The sequence below is a fragment of the Vombatus ursinus genome, unplaced genomic scaffold (assembly GCF_900497805.2).
Source record: "Vombatus ursinus unplaced genomic scaffold, bare-nosed wombat genome assembly UNPS02015012.1, whole genome shotgun sequence".
NCBI classification, from domain to species: Eukaryota; Metazoa; Chordata; class Mammalia; order Diprotodontia; family Vombatidae; genus Vombatus; species Vombatus ursinus.
Genome location: NW_020954790.1, coordinates 1,662,069 through 1,688,812, shown reverse-complemented (window position 1 = coordinate 1,688,812; position 26,744 = coordinate 1,662,069). Strand labels below are relative to the sequence as shown.

Below are 26,744 nucleotides of genomic sequence, written 5' to 3'. Positions count from 1 at the left end.
TTTTTTTTTTTTTTTTGCAACATGCCTAATGTGGAAATGTTCTGCATGATTTCACATGTATAATGGGTACTGTATTGCCTTCTCGGTGGGTGAAGAAGGGACTGGAGTAAGAGAATCTGGAACTCTAAATTTTTAAAATGAATATTAAAAAATAAACATTTTTAAAAAGACACACTCCCCCTTCTAGGTCTTCACGGCTGCTTTGTACTCAGCAGCTGAGGAAGTGACAACAGTAATCAAAAGTCCTTAGTCCGCTGAGCCAGACAAGACATGAGAAATGTCCATTTTTAAGGGAAAACAAGCTTAACCTGCATGGGGGTGGGAGGAGAGGTATAATACAGTGCCTTTCCACATTACACTCAAAAGATTTCTCTATGGAACTCTCCAATGTTTGGTAAGCCGTGTGCTCAGAAGATGGGCTTTCCTGCATAAATTACATTATGAGACTTCACTCCAGTATGAATACGCTGATGTTGAGTAAGGTGTGTGCTCTGGCGGAAGACCTTCCCGCATCGATTACATCCATAAGGCTTCTCTCCAGTATGAACCCTCTGATGTCGAGTAAGCTCTGTGCTCAGTCGGAAGGCCTTCCCACACTCATTACATCCATAAGGTTTCTCTCCAGTATGAATTCTCTGATGTCGAGTAAGCTCTGTACTCAGTCGGAAGGCCTTCCCACATTCATTACAATCATAAGGTTTCTCTCCAGTATGAATCCTGTGATGTACAGTAAGATGGCCCCTCTGCCTGAAGGACTTCCCACATTCATTACATTTGTGAGGCTTTTCTCCAGTATGAATACGCAGATGCTGAGTAAGCTGTGTTCTCACTCGGAAGACCTTTCCACATTCTTTGCATCCATAAGGTTTCTCTCCGGTATGAATTCTCTGATGTTGAGTAAACTGATCTTTTTGGTAGAAGGCCTTTCCACACTCATTACATTCATGAGGTTTCTCTCCAGTGTGAATTCTCTGGTGTCTAGTAAGCTGCCCTCTACGGCGAAAGGCCTTCCCACATTCATTACATCCATAGGGTTTCTCTCCAGTATGAATCCTCTGATGCCTTGTAAGTGATTCTCTCAGGCAGAAGGCCTTCTCACATTCATGGCATTCATAAGGTTTCTCTCCAGCATGAATTCTCTGGTGCTGAGTAAGCTGGGCACTCCAGAAGAAGACATTTCCACATGCATTGCATACTAAAGGTTTCTTATCAGTATAACTCTTTTGATGGGAAGCAAAAGAAAAGCTGTGATTGAGAGGCATCACACATTCACTAAATTCAGAAGGTTGCAGTCCAGTGTGAATTCTCTGATGTTCCACGAACTGAACATCCTGGGTAGAAATTTCCCCCAATTCATTACAGTTAATGGTTTTCTCTTCCACCTCATTTGTCTCAAAAGAATGAATGAATTGGCTGAGGCTGACAGCTCTCTCAAAGTCATTATAGTCATTAGGTTGCTTTCCAGCACACAGTCTATAATATTCAATAAAATCTGGGTTAGAAATGAAGGATTCTCCACACTCATTATCATGGGAAACTATCTCCTTTGAGGATATTCTTTGACATTTACTTGGATCTGAAGACACAATGAAGTTCCTTCCATGTGCATCACATTTGTAAAGACTCTCTGCTATAGAGAGCCTCTGTTTTGAGAACAGCATTAGTTCTAGCCTGATGCTTTGGCCACAGTCACAGCCTCTTGCTTTAGTGGGAGTTTTCATCTGGGTCATTTTTACTTCTTGAAAATTCTTCTCTTCACTGCTCTGCTTGAGTCTATGTTGGGAGGAAGGCTCCATAAAAATGACCATCTCTGGAGGGAAGTCCTTGGTTTCAGGCCTGGATTCCCCATCTGAAAGACAAAGAAAATGGAAATATCATCTATATCTACCTGCTGAACACTTAATCCTATTTTGTGTCTCTTTTTGACACAAGAGGAAATTAGGTGCCAGATTTGCAATCAGGAAGACCTCGGCTCAAATCCAGCCCCAGATCCTTACTAGTTACATGACCCTGGGCAAGTCATTTAATTGCTGCCTTCCTCAGTTTCCTCCTATGTAAAACAGGGTTCACAATAGCACCCGCCTCTCAAGATTGTTGTGATGATCAAATGAGATATTTGGAAAGCATTTCACATAGTGCCTGGCAAATAGTAGGCATTCAATAGATGCTTACTGCGTTCCAAACAATTATTACCACAATTTAAAGGATAGAATTAATGATACCTAGTTGGTATTATCACTCATAGGTTTTGAATGCTTCCACACTGATCCCCGCATTAGTTTTTGGGAGGTAAAGAAAAGTTATTAAAGTGTCTAACCCTATCCTCTGGCTCAGAATAATTTAGTGATTTGCTCAAGGTCACACAACTAATTAGTAGCAGAGGCACAGCGCAATCCTGGGAAGTCTCCTAACCTCCATCCTCCTGGTCGTCTTGCCACACCTCACTGCTGCCTTACCATGGAGTCAGTTCACAGGATCTGGAAATATGCAAGCAGAGCCTAGGTGACCATCACTTACAGAGAACCTGGAACGGATGCCTGCATTGAGGGAGAGGGATTCATTGACCTGCCACTCAGTGTCCTTGCAAAGTTCAGATTCTAAATCTTCTTTTTGCTTAGAACAATGATAGGAATTAATGGCTGATTCAGCCTGTTTCTTTCCCATGTGGATGGGGACTCAGGATATGATATCTGAAGGCAACAGAGACTATCAGTCAATTTTAAGAGACACAGATTAAAGCCTAATTGAGATCTGATGGACACAGAGCAAGGACGGAGACTGGGATGATGACCAAATCAAGTCTTACTGTAATATGACTAGGGTTTCTGCTCACGTCTTCCTTTGTCAATCTTGTATTTAATGACTTTCTGCATATTTTGTACATATCCTAGATCTAGTTACTATGCACCTACTTAGCTGTGTGCACATTTCCTCCAAGAATACAGAAACCCCTTGAGAACAGGCATTATTGCACTGTTTTCATATCCCCAGCACCCAGAACTTTGCCTGGCACATCATAGGTGCTTAATTAAAAGGTTCAGAAACTGATAAGTATAGTCAATTCTGTTTTAACTTTGTTTGGAAAGTTCAAATTTGTTCCAACATATTAGTGAATAATCTGACTTCTATTCAAATTTCACATTTACTTATGCAAGATTTTGTACACAAGACACAGTGAAAATGCAGAAAATAGCACTTTACACTAGCTCACAAAATTTGCAAACTTCTGATGCCCACTTCCACATGCAAACTTTAGGTCTTTTTCCAGGTAGATGCCATAGTCATCATATCTTCTGGTGCAGTAGAAGCTGTGGGTGAAGTGCTGGTCTGTACCCACAAACTCCACCCCCTCCCACATGCTGCCATGGCCAAGGCCCATCCCTTTCACTCTGAAGTTGCAGCACACTGCGGCCATCCTCTTAGTAGCAGTTGACATCACCAGCATGGGTCCTGTGGGACCCAGGGTGCAGGCTGAGCAGCAGCCTGAGACCTCAAATAGCAGCAGTATTTTATTATATTTATGCATTTTTCAATCACTTAACTCATATAAAGCTATGCTACCATTATTATTGTTTGTATTTTTTTTGTCAATGACAAAGTTTTGAGTGTTGTCCCCTTAACCCCCGTAAGCCTTGGTAGTTTTTACGGTGATTTGCAAAGCACAATGACTTTTAGGAACATCTATGTTGAGTTATAGTACTGACTGCCCCCCATGTTACTATAGAGATATATAGCTTAGCCATCAGACTGCTAACAGATTTAACATGAAGATTTTTTTCCCACCAGTTTTTTTACATTGTTTTTTCTTGGCTTAAAAGTTTTTAAATTTCATGGGATTAAATGTTCCTTACTTTTTTATTTTGGTTGTGAATTCTTTCCCTAACTATAGGTGTGAAAGGGGCATCATTCCATCCAATGACAATTCTTTTTTTCTAGTTTTTTGTTTTTTGTTTTGGACAAGGCAATCAGGGTTAAGTGACTTGCCCAAGGTCACACAGTGAGTATCACATGTCTGAGGGCAGATTTGAACTCAGGTCCTCCTGACTCCAGGGCCAGCACTTTATCTACTGTACCACCTAGCTGCCCCTGATAATTCTTTTTTTTCCCTGAAAATATTACTTAGGTAAGGGATTCATTTGAAATTTACTGTGGTAAGATGCTGGTCTGTCTCTCTTCTCAGTCAGGATATTGGCCATTTTCTCCAGGATTCTTGTCAAATAAGGAAGAATTTCTCCAATTGTTTGTGTTTCTAGAGTTGTATTATTTTTTGCAGGAGGGAGAACGCTCCAGTGGAAGGAGATAATGGCTGATGTGAGCGAGATGGTAGGAGAAAGTCCCCAGCTCGTTTCTGAATCCCCATCTCCAAGCCCACATGAAACTTGAGATCTGGCCATCGGGCATGCCAAGTCACTGCCAGAGATGGTGGAGACGTGACAGAGATGGCACAAGACGGAAGGGGATCTTCAAGAATGGGAAGGAAGGCAATCTGAAAATTCCAGGCCAAGGAGTTTGACTCCAATTTCTGGCAAAAGTCCAACATACATTTTCAAAGTAGCACTGAGTGCCCAGATGGATCACCAGGTTGTGAGGATCACATGGACAAGCCAGCCAGGGCCTTCCAAATTCACCGTATTTCCTCATTTCTCCCGCTGGAGACTAGGAGAACTCCAATTACCAAATAGGGCTTACAGAAATAAAGAAAGAGCAAAATAATTGGGGAAGGCTGTTGGCATGTGTGGTTCATGCATCCCCTTGAAACAATGACATGACCTGAAATGATCTAAAAACTGAGTGTCACAGACCAATCAAATCAACAAGGAGATGCTTGCCAGAACCTGAAAATCAACAATAAAAGTCATCAGAATAACTACATGAGGAATTCAAGGAAAGTAATACAAAGCCTTGAGATTAAGGGACCCCTAAGCATTCCCCTATCTCGAGTTATCAATGAGCATTTTAAAGCGCTAGTTCTGCATCAGGCAGTCTGAGATGTAGGCTTGGAGCTCAGAAGGGAGACAGGGGATAAACACTTAAACCTGAGTCACCTTAAGAGATGATGAAGACAATGATGTAAACCATGACAACCAATGGAATTCCCCCAAGTGACAGAGCATAGAAAGAAAAGAGAAGATGGACCAGGACAGAACCTTGAGAAAATCACAAAACCATGTTGACTGGGTCCATTTCACTTTTGTGTTTCATAACTTCAACTGAGCCACCACTAAAGAGAGGCAATGTGTTTTACACATCCCTAATTAAGTCACTCTCCTACTCACCATAGCACTTCTAAACCTTTACATCTCTCCTCAAACCTCCCCTGGCTCCTGCTGTCCCGTAGCCTCTCAAATGAGAATCTTGCCTATTCTACTGAAAACAATGAAGTTGTTTACCATGAGCTCCCTCTTCTCTCCTCCTGCACATCTCACATCACCCAGATACCTTCTGCCACTCTCTCCTCAACCCATCTCACTCAAAGAGGCAATCCTTTTCCTTGTTAAGACAAACCCCTCTGCATGCACAAGTGTTCCCATTCCATGTCCTCCAACAGAATGCCTCCTCTATCACCCCCACTCTCTTAGTTTCAACCACCTCCTGCCTACTGGCTCTTTCCCTACTACCTACAAACAGACCCATTATCTCCCTCATCCTCAAAAACCCTCACATGATCCATCCCCACTATCATCCCATATCTCTCCTCCCTTTTGTGGCTAAATTTGGGAATGCTGTCTACAATAGATACTTCTACTTCCTTTCCCCTCACTCTCTTCTCAGCTCTCTGCAATTTAAGCTTCCAATCTCATCAATCAAAACTGCTACCTCCAAAGTTACTAACAATATCTTTATTTCCAAATCTAATGTCCTTTTCTCAGTCCTCATCCTTCTTGACCTTTTAACAGCCTTTGACAGAAATAAAGGAAGACCAAAATAACTGGGGAAGACTATTGGTATGTGTGGTTCATGCATCCCCTTAAAAAAATGACATGACCTGAAATGATCTAAAAACTGATTTTTAGGATGTTTTTCTCTTCTCTTTTATACTCTTTCCTCTAGTTGTCTGTGATCCAACTATTTCCTGAGTCTCCTCCTGAGAGCTCCTCAGTCTTCTTTACTGGACCTTCATCCAAGTCATGGCTACTAATCGTGAGTGGTCCACAGGTCTTTGTCCTGGGCCGTCTTCTCCCTCTATACTATTTTGCTTGATGATGTCTTCGGTTCTCATAGATTTATCATTTCTATGCTGATGATTTTGAAATATACTTATTCAGCCCTAACCTCTCATCTCCAAACACCTATTGGACCTCTTGTACTGGATGTTCCATAGATACCTCAAACTCACTATGTCCAAAACTGAACTCAACATTTTTCATTCTAAACTCCCCCCCCCACACACACACACAATTTCCTTATTAGTCAAGGTCACCTTTATCTTCCCAAGCCCCAAGCTCATAGCCTAGATGTCATTCTAGACTCCTACGGCATCCCCACAGCCATTCTGTTGCCAAGTCCTATCTATCTCTCCAACATGCCCCCTTCTCTCCTCTTTGGTGAAGGTCCTCATCATGCCTGAACTATTGCAACAGCCTTTGGGTGGTTCTGTCTGCCTCAGTCTCTCCCCACTCCAGTCCATTCTCCAGCCACCGAAGTGATTTCCCTAAAGCACGGGTCTGATCGTGTCACATACACCCCCACCCAATGACATCTAGTGGCTCCCTATCACCCCTGGAATCATAGAAAATATTCTTATTTGGTGTTTAAAGCTCTTCATCATGTGCCCTTCCTATCTTCTGAACTTTTCACACTTTATATTCTCCCATGTGCTCTTCAATCTAGCCCCCTCATTCCTTTAAGAAGAAACTCCTGTCTCCTGAGTGCGCATTTTCACTGACATTCCCTCCTGGTTTCCTTCAAGTCCCAGCTAAAATCCCCTCCCCCTTTCTTTCCTAGTCTCCTTAATTCTGGTGCCTTCTCTCTGATTATCTCCAGTCTGTCTTTTCTACAGCTTGTTTGTCCGCATGTCATCTCCATCATACTTCAAGCTCCTTGAGTCTTTCACCTTTCTTTGTAGCTCCAGCAGCCAGTGAAGTGCTTGGAATGTAGGTGCTTAATAAATGTTTAATGACTGATACTCAGGGGAATGACAAGAATCAACAAAGGTCACTGAGAAGGAATGGTCAGACAGGAGAACCAGGAGATAACAGTGTCACAAAAAGCAAGTGAGGAGGGACACAATGAGTGTCAAAGGCTGCAGAGAAATCAAGGATGAAGTCTGAGAAAAGACCATCACACTCAGCAATTAAAAGAGCCCCGACAACTTTGGAGAGAGCAGATTCAGGCCCAAAAAATAGTCAGAAGAAAGACTGCAGAGGGGTCAAAAGGAGGAAGAAAAGGCTCTAAGGAAGACAGGACCTGGGAAGGGGAAAAGGAAGAAGGCAACATATAGTAGGGATATCTAGCAACATCATCTTAGTAAAATACACACAAAAGTGAGCATTCCAATGGGGGTTTGGAGATAAGAGAGGTAATCTGTTACTTCCAGCCAAAGTTCCTATACACACTGAGAGATAAGTAGAGAGAGGAAGGGGAGGGAGGGAGGGAAGGGAGAGACATAGAAAGGAAGGAGAGTGGCTACTGGGGATGTTCCATCACTCAAAGGCAGAAGAGAAATACAACACAACTTGAGACCTGGATGTGTGTTTGGGTCACTGGCATCAGGCAAATGATGAGATAGTTGAGGATGAACAAACATGAAGCATCAAGTGCCATCATGGGCTGAGGACCTGGCCAAATAAGGCAAAGGCTCACCAGTCAAAAGCCAGGACCTCTGGGAACCCAAGTACCAGGTAAAGAGAGGGCAGCACTACTGGGAAGTGCTAAAGCTGGGTTTTCCCTCTATTAACCACCTGCACATTTTCTCTGACTGACTGTAATGATTCCATTGAATTTCCTCTTATGACTTCTTGAAATGTGGTATTGAGGTGTTTATGTTGTGTTTTTTTCCACAATGCTCCTCTGTTCAGCTAAGTGGCGCAGTGGAGAGCGCTGGTCATGGAGGCAGGAAGAATCATCTTCCTGAACCCAAATCTGGCCTCAGAAACTTACTAGTTGTGTGACCCTGGGCAAGTCGCTTTACCCTGTTGGCCTCAGTTTCCTCATCCATCAAATGAGCCGAAGAAGGAGATGGCAAATGCGTCCAGTATCTTTGCCAAGACAGTCCACATAGGGTCACGAAGAATCAGACACAATTGGAAATGACTGAACAACAAGCTCTTCTGGAAACACCATGATTCTTAAGACTTTCCTCAGCTCTCCATAATCATGAAATACCCAGAAAAAAGGCTTCTCACCACCACGCTACTCAGAATCAGCCAAGATACTCAAACTCACAGATAAAATCAAACCAATACGTGGAATGCCTAATATTACTGATAGGAGAATCAGCCAAACTCATTCCTCCATAACCCTAAACCTATAGCTATGGAGGAATGACAGACATTAGGCCTCTTCCCATCTGGCTCCTTAAACACCACCTTCAAGGTCCCTCCTCCCCAAAAGTAAAAAAAAATACACATACATACATATAGATACACACACACACACACACACACATACACATATTATATATATAAAATAAATTTGGCCACACTTACTTGGAGCTACCACGAATCTATCTCCTCCCCAAATCCTTGTACAATACCATTTCTAGACCCTCATTGAGATAAATGGTTTCCTCACCAGAAACTTCTCCTTTCTTAGATGATTATTCTATAAATCAAGATTACCAAATCCACAGGTTGGCTCCTCCTATATACTACTGTATCTCTCATTTCTATTTTTATTGTGACTTTAACATCAACACACATGAACATTCCAATATACAAAGAACACAGATTGCATGTGAAACTGTAAATCTCTAATGTGAATAGACTGTTTTTAAAGCGTGTTAACTGAAACATACAATGTCACACCTCACAAAAAAATAAAAATCCTCCTTTATAGAACATAATTATAGCAAAACAAGTTCACATGTTGGCTCTGCCTGACAACATATAACATACATCTCATCCTGCACACCCCTTTACTGCCAAAAGGTAGGAACAATGCTTCATTACCAGTCTTCTGAAGTTGATTGGTCATTTCACTGATTAGTCTTTAGGTCTTTCAAACCTCTTTCCCATTCCATTTTCTCTCAAGATACTTAAGATGTGGTCTAAACAGAGGAAAGTAATTTGGAAATGTCTCCCAATTCTTAGAAGCTCTGCTTCTAAAAGCAAAATGCTGACTTAAAGATTCTCTTCCAACTACGTCTCCCGTTATCACATCAAAATTGTGAAAAATGCCATGAAACCATGTTTGATGACCCTCCAGAGTTACTATCAGGTGAGACACAAGAGGGAGATAAATCCTCCCAAAAGTCACTTATCTTTGTTACTCTCATAAGGAGATCCAGCACCAAGTCCAAGGTAAAGAGATTCCTGGAGAGTTCTAGCTGCATCTAGCTCCTCAACCCTGCAGAGACACTGGACACTAGACACATAAGATCTATAACCACTCAAAAGTGTGATCTAACCATAGTGAAAAACCATGTAGATGAGGAACATCTTTTGTCTAGATGCTAAGTTAGGTGGACAGCCTATAGAGCTTGACCATCAGTGTATGTGCACATGTGTGCATTTATATATGTATGGTTACATACAGACACACAGACATACACACCTTAGAAAGACACTGCAAGTAGGCAAAAAGGATGAACTGAGCCCAGAATTAAACGACCTAGCACACAGGGTATCATCTCTTCCTAATCAAATACATGAAAATATTAACAGCACTTTTGTAGTGGTAAAACAGTGGAAACTGAGTCAGTGTAAATTGATAGGAGGAATGGCCAAACAGTGGCACCAAATGTAATGGAATATTATTCCATGGCATGAGAAATTGTGAATACGAGGAATTCTAAAGACTTGTAGGCACTGCTACAGAGAAATAAAAAATGGAACCATTGAAACTGACACAATAATCTTCCCAGTCTAGTCCTGCCTTCTAGAGCAGGAGTTCTAAACTTGGGGCCAAAGAGCTTCCAAAAATTTTTTTTCATGATATATCAATATAATTGATTTCCCTTGTAACCCTATGGATTTTATGTTATTCATTCAGCAACATTATCCTGAGGAGTCCATAAGCCAACAGGTACCCATGTCAACACAAGAGATCTATGACACAAGAAAAGGTGAAGAATTCCTGGGCCAAAGGAACATCCCCAGAATATTTGATACTCATAAAATTTTTATCGAGAATTAATTGCCTTGTGTGGGATAAAGGATTCATTCCAGCAGAAAGTCTTCTCAAAGTCATTACAGCTAATACTGTGAGGCCAACAAAGCTCTGTATTTGGTAAAAGATCTTCTGTTATCCTTGTCCTTTTGTCTACTTTGGCATTTGTGCTATTGGGTGAGCTGTCCAGTCAAGCAGGTGGCCTTCTCACAGTGGTTTCTCTCACCTATAAACATTAATTTCCTAAGTTTTCTCTCCAGGATGAATTCTCAGGTAGGGGCTGAACAGCCTCCACACGGGTCTTCCCACATCATCACATTTCTAAGGTTTCTTCTAATATGAACTCTTTAATGGCAAGTAAACCCTGTGCACAGGGAAGGCCTTCTACCTAGATTTTTCATAAAGTTCTTCTCCAGAAGGACTTCTCTTCTGCTGAATAAGGCGATTTTTGAGGTGGAAAGCCTTCCCAAAGTCATCACATTGATATAGTTCCTTTCTAATAAGAATTCTCTGACGTGGAATAAATTCTGTGCTCAGATGGCAACTCTCCTACATATATTTTTAAAAGGTTTCTCTGTAGTATAAATTCTCTGATGTTCAGTAACCTGTCTTCTGAAGCCAAAGACCTTGTCAATTCATTAGATTAATAAAGCATAATTCTGGTATGAATTTTCTCGTGTTGACAGTGATCTCTTGGTGGAAGACCTTCCCATATTCACTCATAGTTTCTCTCCCATAGGAATATTCTGATGTCTGACAAGATTTATCTTCACATAGAAGACTTTCCCACACTCTCTGCAGTCATTAGGTCTCTATTCTATGAATTCTTTCATGTTGGATAAGATGTATTTAAAAAAGACACATAACACTTACTAGCTGAGTGACCCTGGGCAAGTCACTTAACCCCAATTGCCTCTCTCACACACACACACACACACACCTACACAATTTTTTTTAAAAAGATGTATTTAAAAAGAAAGTCTTTCTCACATTGATTGCATCTAATAGGTTTCCCTCCAATACGGATTCTATGGTGTCAGGTACACTCTGTTCCAACAAAAAGTCTTCTGAAATTTGTAACATTCATTTAACACTTCCGTCCTGCATGTCTCCTCTGATGTTAAACTCTCTGGCTGAAGGGCCCCCCTCACCCCCACCCCCCAACATTCATTACATTCATAGGATTTCTCTTCAGTATGAATTTTCTCATTCATACCATCCTCTTCAGCTAAAGATCTTCTTATACTGATTACATTCATAAGTTTTCTCCCCAATATGAACATGATGTTCAGTAGGCTGTCTTCTCCCACTGAAGGCCTTCTCAACTTGATTACATTCGTAAGATTTCTCTCCAATATGAATTCTCTGGTGTCTTGTACACTCTTTGCTGAGGCGGAAGGCCTTTCCACATTCTTTACATTCCGGTTTCTCTCCAGTATGAATTCGCTCATGTACAGTAAGCTGTGTCCTGTGGCCAAACGCCTTCCCACACTGATTACATACATAAGGTTTCTCTCCGGTATGAATTCTTTGATGTATAGTGAGATATGTACTGTGGCCAAAGGCCTTCCCACATTCATTACATTTATAAGGTTTCTCTCCAGTATGAATTCTCTGATGTTGAATAAGGTGATGTCTCAGGCGGAAGGCTTTCCCACAGTCTTTACATTCATAAGGTTTCCCTCCAATGTGAATTCTCTGGTGTCTGTTCAGATCTCTGGTCATATAAAAGGTCTTCCCACATTCTTTACATTCATAAGATTTCTCTCCTGTATGAATTCTCTGATGACGGATAAGATCTGTACTCACAGAGAAAGTCTTCCTACATTCTTTACACTGATAAGGCTCCTCTCCAGTATGACTTCTCTGATGCTGAATAAGGTGATCTTTTAGGCGGAAAGCCTTCCCACAGTCATTACATTCATAAGGTTTCTCTCCAGTATGAATTCTATGATGTCCAATAAGATGTCCTTTACGACTGAAAGCCCTCCCACATTCAGTACATTCATAAGGTTTCTCTCCAGTATGAATCCTTTGATGTCGAGTAAGATGTCCTCTCCGGCTGAAAGCCTTCCCACACTGATTGCACTCATAAGGTTTCTCACCTGTATGAATTTTGTGGTGTTGAATAAGATGTCCTCTCCCACCAAAGGCCTTACCACATTCATTACATTCATAAGGTTTCTCACCAGTATGAATCATCTGATGTCGAGTAAGTTGTCCTCTCCCACTGAAGGCCTTCCCACATTCATTACATTCATAAGGTTTCTCTCCAGTATGAATCCTTTGATGTCGTATGCGCTCTTTGCTCACGCGGAAGGCCTTTCCACATTGATTACATTTATAAGGCTTCTCTCCGGTATGAATTCTCTGATGCTGAGTAAGATCTGTTCTCACACAGAAAGCCTTCCCACATTCATTACATGCGTAAGGTTTCTCTCCAGTATGAATTCTCTGGTGTAAAGTAAGCTTGGTTTTGTAGCCAAAAGCCTTCCCACATTCTTTACATTCAAAAGGTTTCTCTCCAGTATGAACTCTCTGATGTACAGTAAGCTGTGTCCTGTGACCAAAAGCCTTCCCACATTCTTTACATTCATAAGGTTTCTCTCCAGCATGAATTTTTGGATAAGAAGTTAGAGATGAACTATGGGCTAAAGACTTCCCATATTCATTGTGTTCATGAAGTTTTTCTCCAGTGTGAACTCTCTGGTATCCAATCAACTGTATATTCAAGGGAAAAGTCTTCTCAAATTCATCATATTCAGAGGTTTTCTCTTCAATGTCAATTGCTTGATTTAAACTAATGGATGGGCTTAGTTTGATGGCCTTCCCATATTCATTATGCTCATGAAGTTGCTGTCTATTATACAGTCTATGATAGTCAATACACTCTGATTTAGAATTGAAGGAATCCCCACATTCATCATACTTAGAAAACATTTCCTTTGAGCAGATTCTACTACATTCTGTATCACACTTGTGGAGAGTTTTTTCCATAGACACTCTCTGCTGTGAGAAAAGCTTTGGTTCTGGCCTGGAGCTCTGGCCATAATTGTGCCATTCAGGGCCCTTCACTACTTGCTGAGGATTTCTCTCCTCAATGCTCTGCTGCCTCCCTAATCTGGCACCACGTGCCCAGGCTTCTTTCCAGCTGGAGACACAGAGACCATGCCTCCTGAGTCTGTCCTGGCCTGATGACTGCTCCACAGAAATGCCCAGCTCTGGGGGTGACTCCTTGGTTTCAGGCCTCACCTCCCCATCTGAAAGAAATAAAGAAAATGGAAACATCACCTGTACCCACCTGCTGTACACTTAGCAGTCCTCTTTTGTGTCTCTTCCTGAAATAATTATTGAAAAACTTTAAAGGGTAGGGAAAAAAATGGGGTCTTTCTTATGTTTGTCAGATTATGCAGAGTTTAGGAAAAACTTTCCCACTGGTCCACACCACAACTGTGGGAGGAACGGAGGACAGCGAGTACATTAAATGAGAAACCTGAGGATCAGAACGATTCAGTGACTTGCTCAAGGTCACACAACCAAGTGGCAGAGGCACAGCGCAATCCTGGGAAGTCTCCTAACCTCCATCCTCCCGGTCTTCTTGCCACACCTCACAGCTGCCCTACCATGGAGTCAGCTCACAGGATCTGGAAAGATGCAAGCAGAGCTGGATGACCATCACGTGCGGAGAACAGGGAAAGAATGCCTGCTTTGAAGGAGAGGGGCTCGCTGGCCTGCCCCTCAGTGTCCTTGCAAAGCTCAAATTCTAATCTTCTTTCTGCTTAGCATGATGACAGGAATGAATGGCTGGTTCAGCCCGTTTCTTCCCCGTGTGGACGGGGACTCAGGCACCTCAGGCTGTCAGTCTGTTTTAAGATACACAGATTAGAGCCTAATTGAGCTGACTGATGGATACAGAGCAAGGATGACGACTAGGGTGTCAAAGAAGGCTAGTGGCACTAGCTGACATCTGAACACAACAAGGAAATGCCAGTTCGTCTTCAGTCCCAGGACGCATGGCTTATTAACTGCACTGCTCAGAGTTCTGACTCTTTTCAAAGTTGTTCTTCTCTACAATGCTGTTGTCAATGTATAAATTGTTCTAGATCTGCTCAATTCCCTCTCCAACTGTTCAGAGAGGGAACTATATTTCTCCTGAAACTGTCCGTTGTGTCATTTCTTAAGACTCTTCCACTCCATTTATACAACACTTGGTCTTTTCCCAATATGTGGTTACCCCCTGAGCTTCCCATTTTCTGCTACCACTAAAGAGCTGCTACAAATATGTTCACACACGGGTCCTTTTCCTCTTTCTTTGACCTCTTTTAGTATAGGTCTAGCAGTTAAGTCAGTCAAATAAACATTTATTAAGCACTTACTGTGTGCTGGGTACTCTGCTCCACACAGGGGATACACAAAAAGGGGAAATGATAGTCCCTGCCCTCAAGGAGCTCACAATCTGATCTCAGAATCGTTGGTTTAGTGTTTAGTCATTTAAGGGGCATTGTTACCAATTCCTTTCCAGAAGGGTTAGGTCAATTCACAATTCTGCCAACAGCGCCGTGGCGTGTTTCCCCACAGCTCCTCCAACAGTCACCATTTTCTTCTTCTGTCATCTTTGCCAGTCTGAGTGATGTGAAGTGGAACCTCAAGGTTGCTTAAATTTCCATTTTTCTGATTATTAGTGATTAAGTATACCTGATCATAGCCTTTGACCATTGATCAATTAGAGAATGGCTCTTGGTTTTATAAATTCCAATCAAATCCTTATCTATGCTTGATAACACACAAATATATAACTTACAATGACTTTTTTTTCTGTTGTCAGTTTCCCTTCTAATTTTAATAACATTAGATTTGTTTGTATGAAAATTTTTACATTTTACAGAATCAAACTTGTCCATGTTATCTTCTCTGACCACCTTCAACCACCTGTCAGGCCATGAACCAACTCCTTCCCTCTCCACAGACCTGAGAGGTTACTCCTTCCTTATTCCTCTACTTTACTGATGATGACAGCTTTTATATCTTGGTCATGTACCTACTTGCAAAGGACATTTCTCTGATTATTATTGCAAAATGAACACAGGTGATTTGGGAAGGTTAATTTTGTATGTTGGCTGCAACATTGATCACCTAAGCTGTTGTCTCCATTAAATGTTTTGGTTGAGATCAGGGCATTTTTTAGATATTTTTTATCAAAATATTTTACCTATGAAAATTTTACCTTCAAGTATCCTGGCCTCTTCATTTCCAATGTTAAGCAAGCTAACAGGTCTTTCTCTTTTAAATTGGCACTCATCTTTTTTTCTGTTAAAAAAATATATGTTTTGTTATATGGAATAGCTCTCTGAGTGGAGGTAAGGGAAAAGAAAGGGATAAGGGGGAAACTTGGGCGATGTAACAACCAAAATTATCAACAAAAAACTTTTACAATTAATAAATAGGCACTCGGAGATATCAATCTAAGGGCTATTTCAGCTACACGCATAAATTTCTACATGTGCTACTGTCATTCTCCTTTAAATATTCTGTTGTTTTCAATTCTTCATTTAACCCTAAACATTTAATAAACCATTTTCAGTTCCTATCTAGTTTTCTAACTTTTATTCACATAATTTCACGCTGATTTCATTATAGTATGAAAACAGTTTGTCTCATTTCTCCCTTACCAAATTTTGTTAAAGGACCTCTCTTTGAAATAGTGTTTGGTTCTTAGAAGCATTCCATTATCTGCCTTGTTTTTTCCATACACAAACCAATTCTAATGGAATAGTCAGATCTCGGGGTTCTTTGTTGTTAATACAAGGTCGTCATAAGATAATAGCAGAGTGCAAAAGTCCAAATGTGTGTGTATATACATATATGCGCATGTATGTGTGTGCATGTATCACCGATGTTTCTTTGAATTTATCTGTCAAACTTTTGAATACATATAACTTGAGAACTGTTAATTATTTGCTATTCATTTCCTTTTGGCTATTTTGGAATAGTCTTAGTCAACATTTTCTAGTTTGAATTCCACATTTAAATACCAATATTACCACTCCGACAATATTACAATTTACAGCAGTATGATATACTTTGAACCAGTGGTATCAAACTCAAGTAGAAATGGGGACCGCTAAACCATAGGTCAAAATCCTTGTAAGCTGCTTATTTAGTTTTTAAATGTACTATGACTTATGTTTTATTGAATTTTTATTTTGTTAAGTATTTCCCAATTACACTTTAGACAAGTTCAGACTGCACTTAGCAGTGTTATGGGTGGCCCACATGTTTGACACTTCTGCTTTAGACCAACCTCTTAATTTAAATCTACATTCACCTATGTGTGTGTATATTTACATACACACACACACACACACACATACATACATATGTATATGTATATATGTGCATATGTATTTACATATTCTTTGATAGCAGATGTTTCTCCCAGCAGGTAACATGATAGATGGGCTTTGTTTCGTGACTGTCTGTAACTTGATCTCTTAATGGGAGAATTCAGATAATTCACATTTCCTGTTTTAAGACCTAAATGGGATTTGTCAACTAACATTTTATTTTCTAGTTGCTGTTCTTAGCGTTTTCCACAGTGGAGGCTAGTTTACTTTTCTAATTCTATTTCAACTGTTAAAACTCGTAAGCGAAATGATGGTGGTTCTTGGACTGTGTTAGACACGTTTTCAATAACAAGATCGAGATGTCTAATCGTTTTTCTTATACATTTTAATCCGGATTCTATTCTAATCCTGCCAAAACCATCTATTTTATTCTAATGTGTCTGGATGTATCTTGCTGTTGAAGGGAGTACGTCCAATCTGTCCCATTCATTAAAGTGATTTGTGCCTTTTGATGACCATCAAAATCATTTTCAAATACGCCCACAGACAACAAACCCTCTCACAGAAAGGAAAAAATTGAGCACAATCCAAGAGGCTAAACGCACAACCACTTCAGAAAGTGTGTGCCCCAGGTGACCCCCATGGTCAGAGGCCGGCAGTGCCCCTCCTCTTTCCTTCAGCACAAGACTGGCCCATGTAATTTGTCAGAGCTCCTCACGCCTCAGTCTGGGTTTAGTTTTCATTTACCGCTACCCCTGTTTGGGGGGTAGGTTTTCTCAGTATCTCTCTCTGAAGTCCTCATATGTTTGTCATAGAACTCCTTGGCAAATATACCCAAGAGTGGGATCATGGGATCAAAGGGAATGCAAGAACCTAAGAGAGATTCCTTGCATAATTCCAGAGTTTTTCCAGAATGGCTGGACCATTCCACAGTCCCTCCAACAGTGAGCATAACCACCAATTACCGTCTCAGCTAATTTGACAGGAAGACATGCTTTCACGGGGCTCTGACAAAGGAGGGCTGAGTTTGAATCCTGTGACCCTGGACAAGTCGCTAGCCCGTCTGGGCTTCCAAAATGAGGAGGTGGGGCTTGATGGCCCAACGCCACACCTAGGCTCTCACTCCTCAGAGATGTCAGGAAGCTAGACTTGTTGAGGTGACAGTGAAGGGACTTCCTGGCAGACGGACAGCCTGGGCTGTTCTCCCCAGCCTGGGGAGATCCCTGTCCAGTACGCTAAAGGGGCTTCCCCGACTGACCGGTGGAGACACTGTCCCCAAGGACTCACCTGCCTGGTGCTCAGTCATTCACTCACCTGGACAGGTGCTCTGTGGCCCTTTCTCTTCTGGCCTCCAAGGAGCCTCCCCTCGCTCCAGCTGGTGAATCACTTCAGGCTTGGACATGGCCAGCCCTGCCCAAAGGAAATGGAAGTCCTGGGGTAAAGATGGAGGCATGAAAGGTCCCAACCGGGCCCAGCCCCCCACCCCCCACCCCCACATGTAACACTCCCCAGCAAAGAAGAAAACCAGGGAGCTCCCCCGCCCAGTCCAGAGTTTCTGAAGAGAATGAATGAACGTTTATGGGAGGCCTGCTTGGGGAGGAGTCTTGGGAGCTGGAAGTCAATGAGACCTCGGGCCCATCGAGGTGCCCCTATGCCAATGCTACTTGGCCCTCCAAGAAGTGCCAAGTCAACGTGATCCCTGACCTCTGGCCTCTCTGGACTGCAGCTGGGGTCCAAACAGAAGGATTTCCAGGAGGACACCCCCTGGGGCCCAGGCCAGTGTCCATGGTGGGACCCCAGGAGACAGAAGCCAGGGATTAAGGTAGACACCCACGAAGCTGAGGTAGCATGGCAGCAGGAAACAGACCTCGTCCTGGGAAGAGCAACCCAGCACAGTCAGGCGGTGAGCTGGCACTAGACAAAGAACGTCAAAATCGCGGTCCCTGCCTTCAAGGAGCGCACACTCTGACGGGAGACACAACGCACGAAGAAGGGGGCACATACAAGACACAGCCAGGGTTCACAGAAGGTAATTCTCGAGGAAAGGACTAACAGTGCGGAGGCTAGCAAAGGCCTCCTGCAGAAAGTGGGACCTGAGGATGGAAGGGAAGAGACCAAGTCACTGAGCTCCAACAAGAGCACTCTGTGAATGCAGGGGGAGGAAGGAAAGAGGGAGGAAGAGAGGACAAGGAGGGAGAATGGGAGGACAGGAAGAGAAGGGGGAAGAAGAAAGGGGAGGGAGAAGGGGGAGGAGGACGGAGCAGGAAGAAAGGGAAAAGAGGGGAGGGAGGATGGCCAAGTATAAGAGAAGGGGGAGGAGGGGAAAGAAGAAAGGGGAGGAAGGAGGGAGAAGAGAGGAGGAGAAGGGAGAACACGAAGGAGGAAGGGGGAGGAGGAGGAGAGGGAAAGAAGAGGAGAGGGAGGAAGAGAGGAAAGGAGGACAAGGAGGAGGGAGGAGGGAGAAGGGGTGACACCTAGCTTGTGACCCTGAGAGAAGAGGAAGAGTCTGATGTCCTTGACAGTAACAGAGAAATTCAGAAGTAGGGAAGAGAAGATTTTGGAGGAACAAAAAGATGTGAGCTGTCTATGGACTATCCAATTCAAGATGTCCAACAGGGAGCTGGTGAGGCTGCTAGGAATGATCCAAGGGCCTGAGACACAGCCTTGGGAACAACCCACTTACAAGGTTAATGGAGAGGAAGGGGATGGCCAGGAGATCAAGGAGGATGAGGGCTGAGTAAAGGCCTCTCGGGTCACTGGTGACTTTGGAGAGGGCAGGATGAGGCTGGGCCTGCAGTGGGGTGTTCGGAAGGGAGTGAGGGGAGAGGAAGGGGATGCAGACGGCCTCCTGCAGGAGTTTTACAAGCCAGGGGGCTGAGATGCTAGATGGCAGCTCAGACCAAGTGAGGGCTTCCTAAACACAGGGCAGACCCAGGGGTCACCGAGGCAGTAAAGAAAAAGGAACGTGGCGCCTGCACCTACTTTCAGGGTTTGTCTCAAAGGAGGGAAGAGGGATACCCTAGTTTAGCAATGAGAAAAAGAGGAAGGGTCTTAGCATTTCTCCTACAATTAGGGTGTGCGAAAAGGAGAGGCTGGCCATGAACATGAAGCATCCTCTCCTCTCAATGGCCGCAGGAAGGCTAAGCACCCAGGAGTGCAAGAAGGGCAGGCAAGCAGGCCCGGGGCAGGGAGGGAGATCTGCACTCCAGAGTTACAGGCCAATGCCCTCTGACCCCAGAGGGGGAAGGAGAGGGGAAAGAGTGCCATTCCATCTCTTTCCCTACTTCCTTTTTCTTTATAAAGAGAAGAGAAAGGAACATAGAAAGGAATATGATGTGAGAAAAAACACAATTCACAGTCATAAACATGGACGTGAAGGGAAGGGACTCACTCAGAAAATGGAGAAGGACAAAAAAAAACACGCTGAAAACAAAGAATTCACGCCACGTTGGGGGAAAGGGGTTAAGAGCAGCACTGATCAAGTCTCAGGTGACTGATCAGGACAACAACAAACGTTGCCAAAGGGACCAGGCCCGTGCCTCTTTTCTGCAACTTCTGGTCTCTGAGCTGCCTAAACAATCCGAGTTCAGGGGTCACAGAACTCCCAGGTATCGGAGGCAGAATCTGTATCCAAGTCTTCCCAGCTCTAAGGCCAGTCCATCATCACTAATCTGTGAGGTCCCAGTATACTTACGGGAAAGCTAATCAAACTATGGGGAGCAGACAGTAAAACAAAAATTCTTGGGGACTTCAATGTACTTCTTTGAGCTTCAGACAAATCCATCAAAAAGATAAATACGAAAGAAGTTAAACACTGAAAAGGATTTTTAGAAAGTTAGACATGAGGGTGAGAAGTGGCACAGTGGATGGAGCACTAAGCCTGCAGTGAGGGAGGCCTGAGTTCAAATCCTGTGTGACCCAGGGGTAAGTCATCTCACCTCCCTCTGTGCCTCAGTCTCCTCACCTGTAAAAAAGGGATAGAAAAAGCACCTACACTACACCTCACAGGGTTGTTGTGAGGATCCAATGACATCATACATATTCAGCACTGTGCAAATCTCAAAACACAATAGAAAAATGCATGCTATTACTGTTCTGATTGGATGGACCACCAGCCAATGGAACAGAAAGGAGTCCACATCTTTCTAAGCAGGGGGTGAATTACAAAAACTGAGCATATGAAGAAAAACAGAAATGCTAAACATGCCCTTTTCCAACCACAACACAATAAAAACTAGAATCAATTTAGGGGGACATGAGAAGAAAGGGTTCAAATGGAGATGAAGACTAAAGAAGAGAATTCTAAAGAAATGTGTGGGTGACACCTCTGGGCCACCAGGGGATGGAAGGGATGAGAGCTGCAGCCAGTATGAGTGTCTGTTTTGTTTGACTAAAGTTTGTTCGCTACAAATGAGGGCTTTTGGAAGGGAAAGGAAGAGGAGGAGGAGAGAATGAGAATGATACCCTTTTAAAAACATAAGAAAGAAAAAAACATCAATACAACATTTATCTCAACGGACACAAGAGAAAAGAAGGACGTTTGGGGCAAGGAGTGGGGGTGGGGGAATGACAATATCAGTATAGCTTTGGAATTTGCTCTAAATCAGTAATAAGATGAGAAACGCATATCAAAACAACTCTGAGGTGCCATCTCATCACTCAGCAGCCTGACAAAGACAATGCATGAGAAAAATGGCAGTTATTGGAGTGGCTATGGGAAGATGGGCATGCCAGGGCACAGCTGGAGCTGGGTCTGCAGCCCAGGTCCTTGTCCTAATGTCAGGAAGCTGTCCAGATGCCAACACAAGCAATACCACCATCAGGCATCTACTCCAAAGAGGTCAGAGAAAGAAGAAAAGGACCTCTGGGGAAGAATTCTTGACTAAACAAAGATGACAGATGATCAGAGGAGATAAAATGAAACTGGACAATTTGATGACATCAAAGTAAAAAGTTTTTGCTCACACAAAACCAAAGCAGCTAGACAGGAAATGATTAACTAGGAAAAATTCATTGTAGCCAATTTCTTTGTTAAAGGTCTGACAACCAAGCTATATAGGAAACTCACGTGAAAATTCATATGAGTTACTAAGTATAAGGCCCATTCCAAGGAAGAAATCCAAGCTATCAACAAAAATATTAAAAAATGCTCTAGTTCACTCATAATTAGAGAAAGGCAATTTTAAGGTTCCATATTTATCTGACTATAAATGACACAAAAGGAAAATGACAATCGTTGGAGGGGCTGTAGGAAAATGGGCCCACTACGGTATTCTCACTGGAGCTATTCTGGAAACATTCTGGAAAGCCATTTGGAATTATGTCCCAAATGTCCATTAAACTATGGACAACCTCTGACACAGCAATTCTGATATCAACCACAGACCACCGAGAAATCCAAGAAAAAGGAACAGGACCTATAATGAGAAAAAGATTGGTAGCAGCTCACTGTGTGGTGACAAAGTCCTGGAAATGAGGGGAATGGTGCATGAGTGTGATGGACTACTACTGGGCTGTGGGCAAGGATGAAAGCGGAGTGGGAGAACCATCCCTACAGTAATGAGCAAACCACACTAGAAATTGCTATCTAGAATGGTTGAGCCAACGACTGACCGTGATGTCAGGGGACTGTGGCAATTAAAAGGTTCATGGGACAGTTTCTTGGTAGTTTAATCATTTTATTACTAAAGCCAGCACGTTAATAAAAGGATGGTCATTTCACCATCTCTCTCTTGCACCAAAGACCATCAGGGCGGTGGGTGTATGGTTTATGTCTCCTTTTGGAAGAGGAGTGTTCAAAATTAATGAGAATGAGTCGTACAATGAGGGACTAGATCCGAACTTTGATGATGTCATCCACTTCTAAGTTCCCCCCAGCCTTGGGCAACGTATTAAAAGAATTGATGCCCTTCCCAAGCCTGAGCAGAACACAATGGCTTACGAGGGGGGTTCTGAGTAAGAAAGTCAGTCCACTCTCATTCTCAGCAATATCCTTCAAGCGACTGAACTTTTTAAAATCAAGACTTTAGAAAAAGGGGAAAACTCTGAATCTCCCCAAATCACTGGTTCCTAATAATCATTTCTCTCAAGGCCGAGGAGGAGGAAGGCTGCCTACTTCCTGACAGAGGACTGAGCGATGGACACTGTCTTACACGGCCTACACGTGAAACAGACTTTTACTTGTAATGAGACTTTTTTTTTCCTCTTTTCCAAGAGTGAGGTTGGGGTGCCCAAGAAGGGTAAGGACCAAGTTCCAAAAAGCTGGTAAGAGTGCCCTTGAAACAATTAAAGGCAAGAACAGGAGCTTGGACAAGCAGGGCAGCTCCGGAAGCTTCATGCTGAACTCAACTCTATGTCTAGGAGGAAAAGGCTCCAGGTTCCAATGTCTGCAGGAAAGGTCACTTGAATTCCATTGGCCCCGCTGCCACCTCAGTGACCACCCCATGTCTATCATCCCCTTCACAGCCAAACCACCCACACCTTGCTGCCCTCCCATATCACCAGAGGTCTCTCACTGGGCAAACCGGACGGTCTATGCTCCCGCCTCGTCCTCCCTGAACCCATGGCAGCCACTGGCACTGTGACTGGGTCCTCTGGGCATAGCTCCAAAGTAACACTCATAAGATACAGGTTAGACCATGATGCTTCTCTAGGATGAAAGGTAAACCCTGCTGACCTCTCCCAGGCTGATGCCCAATCATTGGTCTCCATTCATAGGTGACCCTCCATCCCCAGGCTCCATGCCTCTCTCCCCTCTACACTTGGCAGGATCCCTTCAAGGCTCCACACAACCCTCACTCCTTACTGATCCCCCGAGGTGCTGGTGTCTCCTCCCAGCCCCACCCCAGAAACAATCAGTATTGACTCAGCAGAGGTCAATGTCCCTCCCCAACACCTCGCACAGCGCCTGCCATATTGTCTAAGACCGAGGGAGGGACTCCCTTGGTCCAAAGCGTGTCACACAGTCACCTCTGGGCCCTCAGAGGCCAAAGGGCTTTTACCAAAGGAAATGAAGACCCTTCTAGGGCTGGGGAGGGGAGAGGAGACAGAGCCCGAGTCCCAGGGAGAAGCCGTCCTCACCCAGGCAGAGCAGGTTCTGATAGTTCTCCAGCATCACGTCCCGGTACAGCTCCTTCTGAGAAGGGTCCAGGTATCCCCACTGCTCCTGTGTGAAGACCACCGCCACATCCTGGAAGGTCACTGGCTCCTGAAACACCAAAGGGTTTTATTTGTGCTTGTCCAGGTTCTGGCCCTCAGATGGCCCTGGGGGTCCACGGGAAGGGGCCAGAGAGCATGCAGGGGGCTTGTTCTCAGGGGTCTGGCTTCACCAGGGGCCAAGGCAAGTCAACATCAAAGACTTCCTGTACCCCAGGTGCCAACAGTCACTCAGTAAGCATTTATCAGGTACCCACTATGTGCCTGGATCCAAAGAGAAGCAGAGATCTGGTGGGGGAAGCAGCCTCCAGAAGCCCTCTGTCCCTTCCATCCCGTCTCCTCCAGCATACCGCCACGCCCCCCAACCTCTCCTAACCCTGCTGCCTGCCAACTCACCCATCCTTGATCCCACCAGCCCCAGCCCCACCCTCTTTCCTCCGCCACTCCTTAATGATAACCAGAAAGAGAACTAGCATTTATACCATGCTTTACAACTATCCTAGGAGGAGGATGGTGCTGTTAGGATCCCGATATTACAGCTAAGGAAACCAAGGCAGGCAGGGGTGAAAGGGACTTGCCCAGAGTCACTTGGCTAGTGTCTGAGGCTGGATCCCTGTCACAGCTATGAGTAGGAGCTGTGTTCTTGAGCAAATGAGATGGAGGAGATTACAAAAGGTCAGTAACAACTCTGATTACTTGACACTGAAGAGGTTGCATCTGAGACGAGACGAGAAGAAGTTGAATGGGAAAAAAACTTTCGTATCAAAGTCCCCAGATGAAGGCTTGGTATCCAAGACAGACAAACGATTAATAAACATGCACAAAACTAACAGCCCGTAAGTGGTCAAGATAGAAATAATTCTCAGAAGAACAACCCCAAGGTCTTCACATGAAAGACTGATCCAAACCACCAATGATAAGAGAAATGCAAACTCGGCAACAGCTCAAGGTGGAGGGGCCGTGGACGGACAGGCGCACTGATACATTGTTGGTGGAGATGCAGAACGGCACAACCACTCTAGAAAACAATTTGGAATTATGCAAATAAAATGACCACAATGTCCACACCCTTTGAACCAGGGACCCCAAGCCTGGGCTTATACCACAAGGAAGCCATCAATAAGAACTCTGCCATACACTCCACAACATTTATAGCAGCACATTTTGTGAGAGCCGAAAATTGGAAACAGAGGAGACGCCCATCCGTGAGGAATGGCTCAACACACCGTGGTCCATGAAAGCAACGGAAACTTACAGAAACGACACACGTGAAAGAGACAGGGAATCTCCAAAACCAAAAGTGAACACTGCCAAATTCCAAAGCATGCTCCTGGCTCCGGAGGAGAAATAAGAGAGGCCCCCCTAGCCCGGCCCCCTCTCTGCAGATGTGGAAGCACTGCAGGAAACGTGCAGCAGGACATTTTTTTCAGATTTTTTTTCCAAGTATTGGTCAGTTGTTTTTTTCTTTTTTTTTTTAAAATAGCCCTTGTTATAGGGACCAGCTCTCTGGAAGGCAGAGAGCACTGGAAGAAATTCTGGCAATATAAAAAAATCAATAAAAGTTGATTTACCAAGAAAACCAAAGAGACAAAGCTGGGACCAGAGACTGCTTGAGGTGGGAGCATGGGCACCATTCCTCTGTATTTATGTGTCTTGGACAGTCATCACCAAAGGACCACAAATTTGGTCCAGAACTGAAGAGGAGGAACGAGCGTGGATGGCACTACCTTCCCCTCGGAATCACGCCCCAAAGCCCTTCAGTTAAACATGGGCCCCCCCTCTGAATTTCAGTGCTGTTCTGGACATGGGATGGAGGCCAGGCAGGTGGGGAAAAGCCCACAGAAGAAGGGGTGGGCCAGAGATGATTTCATGAAGCACGCATTATCCCCATCAGGAGACTGCCCCTTCTTTTCAGTGGTGACTTCAGGAGTGGGTGTGACTCATGAGGTGACCACAGGGTGGAGAGCAGGGGATGGAGATCAGTTGGAAAGGACCGCGAAGGGCTTCAGCGCTGGGAGAACATCCCATCTCCGTCTCCAGGAATCCTCCAGGCAGTCCCACGGTGGAACAATGGAGGCCAAGGAGGGAACAGATACTGGACAAGCAAAGGGCTCTCCGCTGACCCCAAGCCCAGCTCGATTCCGGAGGTCCTTTATCCACAGACTTCTCTGGCGGGCTCCGGTTTGGAGGCCACGGGCCAGGAACCTTTCACTCACCTGGAGAGCCCTGGCCATCAGGAGCACAGGTGCCATTCTCCCTTCCACAGAGGCTGCTCCTTCTGGGGGAGAGAGGGAAGCAAACCATGAGAGGGGCTGGTCTTGGCCAACCTTGGCTAGAATCCCCCCAAGGACCCTCCTCCCCACTTGGCCAGTGCTTGCTAGACACACAAGGCACAGGGCCAGGCACTCGTGGAGAGGAAACTCGAGGGGCACCTTCTCCACACGCTATATTCTTACAGTCACCCAGAGCAACGAGAAGTTAAGTGACCACCACCATCCTAAGTCAGAGAGCCCTGGCCGACATGATGAGGCCTGCCCTCAAGAGGCTCCCACAACACACTGTGGGATGGACAGTACCTTACTCCCCCCTGAGCCTCAGTTTCCTCATCCAGAAAATGGGGGTAAGTAGCACCTACCTCACAAGACAATTCTGAGGAACCAATGGAACAGTGCAGGGGCCGCCCCATAAACCTGCCCACTGCCCAGGAGAGCTGGCAGAGGCGGTCCCGCCAAGACAGATGGCAGAAGGAATCGAGTCCTGGCCCTGGGGCACGCAGAGGAGCAGGAGCAGGGGCAGGGAGGGTCCAGCCTACACCCCAGTGGAGCGGGGCCCACAGCACATGGGGGTCATCCCAGATTTGGGGGAGGGGAGAAGGCAGGGAGTCAGGGACGGAGGGGGAGGGGAGGGAAAGGAGAAGGGAGAGGAAAGCCAGAGAAAACTGAGGTGGGGGCAGTGGTGGGGGGGACCATCAAGGAG

The 26,744-nt window shown here is 44.3% G+C and overlaps 2 protein-coding genes across 5 annotated transcripts; both read right to left on the bottom strand.

Annotated features, from left to right (window-relative positions):
• On the bottom strand, positions 1-17,942 carry LOC114030775 (zinc finger protein 501-like). Of its 4 annotated transcripts, XM_027845672.1 has the most exons (3): positions 17,928-17,942; positions 13,522-13,529; positions 1-1,849 (listed from the first exon to the last, which is right to left on the bottom strand). In XM_027845672.1, the coding sequence occupies exon 3, from the start codon at positions 1,806-1,808 to the stop codon at positions 408-410; it is 1,401 nt and encodes a 466-aa protein (XP_027701473.1). In that variant the 5' UTR covers positions 1,809-1,849; positions 13,522-13,529; positions 17,928-17,942; the 3' UTR covers positions 1-407. The 4 variants fall into 4 exon arrangements, with proteins under 4 accessions (XP_027701473.1, XP_027701472.1, XP_027701471.1 ...); XM_027845671.1 differs by lacking the exons at positions 13,522-13,529; positions 17,928-17,942 and adding an exon at positions 15,494-15,569; XM_027845670.1 differs by lacking the exons at positions 13,522-13,529; positions 17,928-17,942 and adding an exon at positions 4,148-4,776.
• LOC114030758 (zinc finger protein 345-like) lies at positions 8,659-26,683 on the bottom strand. The gene is made up of 5 exons (XM_027845629.1): positions 26,404-26,683; positions 25,985-26,046; positions 23,694-23,820; positions 17,928-18,023; positions 8,659-13,529 (listed from the first exon to the last, which is right to left on the bottom strand). The coding sequence occupies exons 2-5, from the start codon at positions 26,018-26,020 to the stop codon at positions 11,494-11,496; spliced, it is 2,295 nt and encodes a 764-aa protein (XP_027701430.1). The 5' UTR covers positions 26,021-26,046; positions 26,404-26,683; the 3' UTR covers positions 8,659-11,493.
• Positions 26,684-26,744: the final 61 nt, after the last annotated feature.